Below are 8,523 nucleotides of genomic sequence, written 5' to 3' on the forward strand. Positions count from 1 at the left end.
CAACATACAACAATCAGGACTCGACCCCACGTTATCAAAACTCGTATTCATTAACCATACACAACAAAATACTAACACGAGGCTCTTCGAAATATACTTACTTACTGAGACTAAGAAAGGACGGCTGAACCGAAACAGCGGCGGTCTCCGGGCCAGCTCGAAGGGGGGAGATACTATCACAGTCAACTCTAACAATTTTTATTACTTTTTAATAATTTAATAATCGATTTAATAAAGTACTAAGGGCAGGGGCGGATAGCGGGAATCGAACCCGCGTCTTCTCCTTGGCAAAGAGAAATTTTACCATTCGACTATATCCGCATTTTTGAATCGTATTTGATACGTAATATATCAATCTTATTTGTGCAGAGCTAAGTTTGATACTCCGTTAGGCATAATTTGAAAGAAAGTCGAAAAATGGAAAATATATGAAATATATATATGAGATCTCCCTATTCTATTAATTAGGATTTATCTAGAATTGATGAAAAGGAATTCCAGCACATATAGTGACATACATAGTGAAATAATACTATGTGTTCTCACCAAAAAGAACGATTTTTTTTATACCCACTCGCTCCTTATTAACTTATTACTAGTTACCAATCCTAGTGATTGGATTTATATATATTAGTAAAAAGATGTGATAGAATATTTTGAATATTCTATATTTATGTTTAATGATTTTTCTTCGAATGACTATTCATCTATTGTATTTTAATGGTAATAGAGGAAAAACTCTGGCAGCCACCTTAAGCGGCTGCGGCGACAAATTCCGATCACGACATCTGAAACCAACACGCAGCAACTATAGTATTCCCGGAATTCAAAAAGAACAGAAACCACAATTAAAACCCTTACCGGCAACCTTTTCCAGCGACGGCAGCAATAGCCAGAAGCTCCGGCGGTGGTCCCTAACGTCACAAAACCACTCCTGGCGGTCGGAATCACAGAGATGCAGCTCCCTTCTCCGGCAGCGACACCTGCGGCGGCCTGAACCCCTTTCTGATGGTGACAGCTCTGGTGGAGGCGGCACCGGCGACACAAACGGCGGCTGGACACGGTGGTTGGACTCCCAGCCCAGCCTAAAATCTCTCTCTTTCTTGCTCTGCTCCTGAACTCTCTCTTTCTGGCTCTGCCATACATGACAGCGGCTAACCCTGTGGCAAGGACGACGGTGGCGCAGAGAGGACGACGGCGGCTTCTCCCCTCCGGCCATGGCTCGCATCTCCTCCCTCTCCGGATCGCGATTCACGGCGGTGATAGCAGCACCGTTGGGAGAAACGACGGCAACAACAGTGCCGCCCTCCACCCGCGCTCACACTCTCGGCTCGTGGGTCACCATGGACAGCGACGACGGTGCGGCCTCAGGGAACGGCGACGCTTCCCTTCCGCGGGCCCTTTCTCTCTCTCCGTCGCATCTCTCTTCAGCTGGCGTCGATGAAGACAACGACACGGTGACGGGCTCGGCGGCGACGCTCCTTGCGGTCCGGCGATGAGGATGACGGCGCCTCTCTCTCTCCTCTCTTCCTTCTCCCTGTCGCATGCTATTCCATCTCTCTTGATTTTGTTTCGTTTTTTCCATGGGAAAAGGGGAAAACCGTGTTTGTGTGCCACGGCTGCTACTGGGTTTTTGGGAGAGGGTTTCAGTGGCGGCTGCTAGGGTTAGAGAGGTTAAGGTGTTGGGTGAAATTAGGGTTAGGGGTAAATTGGTAATTTCACTTAAAATTGGGAATAATATAGTAATTGAAACCCAAATTAAACCCAACACTAATTATATATAGAAAATACTATTTGATCACCAATTTCACAAATTATTTTCAATAAAATGCCCAAATCTAAAAATTAGAAATAGTGTACTTAATTTCTTCATTTTCCAAAATAGCAGTAATAATATTTAAAATATTATTTATCTAATCCAAATCATATAAAATCCTTATCATTTTATAACTATCAACCTTATACTTTAAATATAGAAAATAATCCAATAATTATAAAATTGGATAATAATCATAACTTATCTCAAATCCAAGAAATCAAAACTTGCCTTAATTATCTTTAATAAAATAATCCCTGAAATTAAGGCTATAAATAACTGTAGGATTTGAGACTTGATCATAATAAGACTTTTTAAAGATTCTGGGTCTTACATCTGGTATCTGTATTGATATGGTAGCTAGGTTTTGGTTGACTTCTTCCCCTTAAATTGCTTCCTTCAATGTAATTGTATATGATTGTAGGACATCTTTGTGCCTTAACACATTGCTGTCTGCAGTTTACTTTTATTCAATAAATCTTGATGGATTTGCGTCAACTATATTGCTTTTTTTTCAGTAGTAGCTTCAGCCTGTAAAAGTTTCAAAAGCTTAATATGAATTTCTTCCAACTGATTATTTGATTTCGAACTGCTTCATTTCCATTATGCAGATTCAGAAGATGAAGATAGCCATGAAGATTGAGATGGAAAGCTGATGAGTGGATATTTTATACGCTTTTTGGGGTTAATTTCATATAGTTTTGAGTATGTTCTAGTTAGTTTTTAGTCTATTTTCATTAGTTTTTAGGAAAAATTCATATTTTTGGACTTTACTATGAGTTGTGTGTTTTTCTGTAATTTCAGGTATTTTTCTGGCTGAAATTGAAGGAGCTGAGCAAAAATCTGATTCAGGCTGAAAAAGGACTGCTGATGTTGTTGGATTCTGACCTCCCTGCACTCAAAGTGGATTTTTTGGAGCTACAGAACTCGAAATGGCATGCTTCCAATTGCGTTGGAAAGTAGACATCCAGGGCTTTCCAGAAATATATAATAGTCCATACTTTGCACAAGGATAGACGATGTAAACTGGCATTTAATGCCAGTTCTCTGCCCAATTCTGGCGTCCAGCGCCAGAAAAGGATCAAAAGCTGGAGTTGAACGCCCAAACTGGCACAAAAACTGGCGTTCAACTCCACAAATAGCCTCTGCACGTGAATTGCTTAAATCTCAGACCCAGCACACACCAAGTGGGCCCCAAAAGTGGATCTCTGCATCATCCATCATAGTCCACTCATATTTTGTAACCCTAGGCTACTAGTTTAGTAGTAGGATTCAAGGATTGAATGACTGTGACTAGCTTCAAACTCCTGAAGGCTGGGCGTTAGTGACAAACGCAAAGGAATCAAGGGATTCTATTCCAACCGGATCGAGAACCAACCGGTGATTAGCCGTGCTGTGACAGAGCGCGTGAGCGTAGTTTTCACTGGAAGGATGGAAGGTAGCCATTGACAACGGTAATCCACCAACACACAGCTTGCCATAGGAGGACGCGCGTGCGTGAACAAGAAGACAGAGGAAAGCAGATATTCAGAAGACAAAGCATCTCCAAAACTCCAACATATTCTCCATTACTGCATAACAAGTAACCTTTAATCCATGCTCTCTTGTTTATTTGCAATTCAACTGATAAACATAATTGACTTCCTGACTAAGATTTACAAGATAACCATAGATTGCTTCAAACCAACAATCTCCGTGGGATTCGACCCTTACTCACGTGAGGTATTACTTAGACGACCCAGTGCACTTGCTGGTCAGTGGTACGAGTTGTGAAAAGTGTGATTCACAATTTGTGCACCAAAAGCAAGACCATAATGTAATCTTAAGGCAAAGGTGAATTTTGAATGGTGGCAACCGACAAGTTGTTTCACACTTTGGAGTTCTACAAATATAGTCACATTTTTATGTGGAATCATGTTTAATATAGTAGTTAATTCTATAACATTTAAAAGCTTTAGAAGGGTATTCCACAAGTAAAATGGCTTCAGCCATTGACACTCATCAAGCCATTGCCTCTCTCGGGATGTATGTTTTGAACATTGTGTTTCTCTGAGGCAAGATGGAATTCAAAATGTCCATTGTGTTAGGTTCCAACTAAATAGATATAGAAATTATAAGCATCTGCATTAGTTTTATTTAATCCTGTGTGTATTTTCCTTAAACTGAGGTAGATGTTACCTGGTTTCTTTCTTGCAGATGAATTGTCTTAGCTTCGAAATTCTTAAATCAATCTACAATGGAGCAGTTGCTAATGATTATGAACTAATATTTCAAGTATTAGAGGAATATAATGAAAAGAAGTAAAAAAAATCCACTTTACTATACACATTTCCACCGTTTACTTAAATTCAAGTTTCAGGCAACCAAGATCCTCTAAAACAAGAAACACTCAAAGTTAAAGGAAAATGTATAAGCTAATTACTTTTATGCACACAAAGACAACTCAATCATTGCTCCAAACCTATCTTTAAACAAATTCTTAAAATCCGGAAGAACCGTGAAAATTCCTCGGTTCCCTTTCTTTAATTATTTCGAACTCTCTATGCCATGTTTATTAATATTAACCATAATTCACTTGCGAAGGGAGTAGGACATTTATTTATCAGATCTCATTAATCATTATGAATTTGAACTCACTATGCTGTTCTGTGTCCAAACAAGGATTTGCAAAAAATATTTTTTTCAGTCCAATCAGAATCATATCTTACAACATAAAAAATCAGCATGTTAAAATCAAATTGCACAAGGAAGTAAGAGTTGGAACAATCTATTAATGGTGATTCTACATTTTGTGATAAAAAGACAACATTAAGTAGTTCCAACCTACAAACACTTGATGAGATACAAACCAGGAAACCATATGCTTATTTAACACCTTACATGACTTACAATTTCAGAATATAATAAACAAAGCAATAAAACCAAGCACCAAAGGAACTAAGGTAGATATGCACGTAAATCCATAAAACTTTTCATAAGAGAAAGTGCATAATTCAGTCTATAACTCAACTCTGTAAGAAGAGACTCTTTAAACAACAAATCATAAGGCAACTATACAAAAAAACTATTTGATAACATAAAACAGCCAAAATTGCTAGAAAGAAATGCATAACAGCCAATCAGGTCACATATCTTCTCCAGTTATTACACCTTTGAATCCTGGCAAAGCTGAAAATCTTCGTTTGCACCCAATTGTGCTTGAGGCCCTCCAGCAGAACTAGGTCGACTAGTCAGTTGAGGGAAGTCATTCATGTCAAAACGAGAATTATCACTTGAGTTTACATCATTCAACATATCCATAACATGGCTTTGTGAAAGTGGACCACCAGCATTGGGATAAGAGTTCCCTAGCATTGAAATCACCTACGGAGATCCTGAATCAAGAAGCTCTTGTCACCACAAAGAAATACTTCAATACCTATCATAAGCTCAAATGAGTATCAATCGTAAGAAAAATATTTGTGCATTCAACATGCATGAAAACAAATATAAATGATTTCATCAAGCATATTACATACAAATCTAAAACAACCATCAGTTCTTTAACAGTTTTCAACATGTGGAAGCGAACAATGTGGTTGCATAGAAGAAGGCCAACTAGTTGGACAAGCTGAACCAATGCAAACAGAAAATAAAGTCATCTTCTCTATGGCTGCACTTGCACAAAGCAAATGCAATTAGGGGTCATTGCATGAGAACATCTTTGTGGATAAGTATTGTTCAACACCATTATAATGGACATCCATAAAAATACGTACCTTGTGGAAGCACAACACTCATCAATCGATTCTGTCCCTGTACTCCTAAGCCACCATATCCATTGTTTGCACTCATCAATCGATTCTTGCCCACCTTGAGGTTGTGCATTGGCAGAATCCAGATCATGTAGCATTACATCCTTTAGGGGGAAAAAAATTCCAAATCACAAGAAACTATTACCATCAAGCCAGTGTATCAAAAACAATCTTACTGGGTGTGAGCATCTAAGTGTGTTCCTTTGCAAAACTTATCCAAATAATTTTTTTAGTGTTAAAATAACCAATGAGTCAACAACAGCACAATCATCACAATGTAATTGTTCATCATCCTCATTCTTACCATTGCTCGGTTTTGGCGCCTGGATTCTAAGAAAAACACTCTTACTCTTAACCTGTTTCTTTGAAATGCCATTATATTCATGAACCCTATCTGCTCTATCGTAATCGTACCTATCCAGTTCCAAAGTCGTTGTCTCGAGAGAAGAGTCTCGCGCCTCTTCCGAGCAAAGTTTCGATTAGATACCGGAATTCGGAGGAACAACCACACGGCAACGGCGGTTTGCTCTGCCAAAGCACTCCTTACTGAACCTGGAAGCACTGCGGCGAGGGTTAGAATTTGAAGGAGACTGCGATAGCATTGAACTACGGTGACGCGAATCATGTTCGAAAAGAACAGGAACCTGAGGAACAAAGAGTGGATTGGCGGGTAAAAAAACGGGAGGGTTGAAATTGAATGCGGTAGGGTTCACAAGAACGTGGTTGGAAACTTGACGGAGATGGTGGTGGTTATACGGCGGAGAAAGAGGAATGTACGTATTTGGGTGACGGGAATGATGAAAGTAGGGATCCATGGCGGCAGAGAGAGGAGACAGAAGGACAAACGGAGATGGAGGAAGGAGATACAGAAGATTAGGGTTCATTGTGTGGGAGCTTGATTTGGGGAAGAATTTGGGCGACGGTAGTGATGAAAGTATGGATCCATGGCGGCGGAGAGAGGAGATAGAAGGACAAACGGAGATGGGGAAGGAGATACAGAGAATTAGGTGTGTGGGAGCTTGATTTGGGAAAAAATTAAAGATTGAATTTTTAGTAAATTACATAATCACCCACTTGAGACTATAATTTAATTACTAATAGTTTAACCATAGTTAACATAGCAACCAATTAAAAGATGACATGTCACAGATGGTAAATTACATGTTATTATAGGAAGGGTAGAGTAAAATTTACCATTATTTAATTAAATGTTTCATTTTATTCGCCGACGACAATAATAATAACTTTGCAGCGACATTATGTTCTTCCAAAGATATTATAATAGTTAGCTAATCTGATTTTTGCATCAACAAAATTTGGTTGCTAAAATTAAAATTTTTTGCAGCAAAATTTTTTTTTATTATTGAGTATAATTTAACAACAAACTATTTTGATACAAAATCTAAATCGTTAACAACAAATAAAAAATGGACTCCAATTACTACTTTTGGCAACAAATTCTAATAAAACATACAACAATTATATATTTTTTGTTGCGAAAACTTTTCTATTGCAGCAAAAGTAATATTTTACAGCAAACTTTTCTCTTCAAAAAAATATTCTCTCTTGTAGTGGTAATTGGCCGGTTCGGTTTGCTCGTCTAGAACTCAATAAAAAAAGGATTTAACAAGTAACTGTCTCTCAGATCTCAGGTTCGTCTAATAAATTCAGCCAATAATAAAGCTAAATACACCAAATCAATTGGAAAAAAAAAATTAAAAAAAAAGAAACAAATTATATAAAGAAAAACATAGATCATTATATATATTCTCTCCGTTTAAAATATGTCATTTAAAACTTTATTATGTTTACATTTATCGAATTATTCATTTTCCTAAATTTAAATTAACAGATATCTTAATATATAAGAGAAAATAACTCATTTTTGCCCTTACATTTATATTGTTCATTAGAACTTTAGAAGATCCCTACGGCCCTTCCTCTCCAAGCAGCATAACTTGTGCTTCGGGGAAAGACACGCTGCTTGACCTCCAAATCTTCTCCGGAAAAGTCACACGCCTCGTCCTCATCAATCCGTCCAATCGTCATGCTACAACGGCGAAGTACTTTCCTGGTCCCTAAACGCCCAACAACACTGTGTTCATTCATATTGCCATTACCGCTGCGTTCTTGTCTCCTAAGGGAAGCAGCAGCCATGATGAGATCGTGGTCATCACTGGCGCTCGACCGGGCCGATGAAGTAACACTGAAGCTTCTAGGAAGAGGGCAGAGCTGGCCGGTAGGGCACCCCATGGCTGCGTCCACGTAGGCGAAGTGGCTGCTGGCGGAGCAATCGGTCATGCCTTGTACGTACATGTCCCTTGCCTTGATTAGCAACCTGAAGGGTGCCTTCATGAACCTCATGAGTTTTCTCTCTTTTTGGTTTCTCATCATGTGTGATGATGAGTTAGATTTTTCTCAAAATTAAAGTTGTAATATAACTTGGAGCATGTATATCCCATGCTATCTCCATGATATGTAATAATGGTTCGAAAAGGTTAGCTAGCTACCATAATGGGTTTCGTGCATCAATATTTCACTTTATATAAACAACAATAAGGACAGGTGAACCAAAAGTTTTGTTTGAATATTTAAACACAAGAAAATTAAGATGCATTTAATTTTACGTAAAATTAATAGTTAAAAATTATTAATTTTATGTGAAATTAATTGTATTTGAATTTCTACCTTTAAACATTCACATCTTAATAATTTATAAGCAATACTATCTGAATTTATTATTTTTAATTATCAGTCTGCAGTAATATTTTAAAGTATTGACTAAAAATATAGCATTAAACTGTTGGATTAAAGATATTGAACTGTTAACAAAAAAATATTAACCAATATAATTTAAAACAATTTTGCTAGCTAACCAAATATAATACTAGCCAACTATAACGTAGACCGCAA

At 37.8% G+C, this 8,523-nt stretch overlaps 1 protein-coding gene, 1 long non-coding RNA gene and 1 other non-coding gene across 4 annotated transcripts; all 3 read right to left on the bottom strand.

Moving 5' to 3' along the window:
* Nucleotides 251-321, bottom strand: TRNAG-GCC. The gene has a single exon. It is a non-coding gene; the product is annotated as a tRNA-Gly (tRNA).
* On the bottom strand, nt 4,521-5,705 carry LOC110270376. Of its 2 annotated transcripts, none has more exons than XR_002359837.1 (2): nt 5,575-5,705; nt 4,521-5,234 (listed from the first exon to the last, which is right to left on the bottom strand). It is a non-coding gene; the product is annotated as an uncharacterized LOC110270376 (long non-coding RNA). The 2 variants fall into 2 exon arrangements; XR_002359839.1 differs by having other exon boundaries at nt 4,521-5,190; nt 5,575-5,677.
* On the bottom strand, nt 7,347-8,123 carry LOC107617423. The gene has a single exon (XM_016319185.2). It carries the CDS (start codon nt 8,002-8,004, stop codon nt 7,528-7,530), a length of 477 nt encoding a protein of 158 aa, XP_016174671.1. The 5' UTR covers nt 8,005-8,123; the 3' UTR covers nt 7,347-7,527.

Source organism: Arachis ipaensis, chromosome B01 (assembly GCF_000816755.2).
Source record: "Arachis ipaensis cultivar K30076 chromosome B01, Araip1.1, whole genome shotgun sequence".
NCBI lineage: Eukaryota > Viridiplantae > Streptophyta > Magnoliopsida > Fabales > Fabaceae > Arachis > Arachis ipaensis.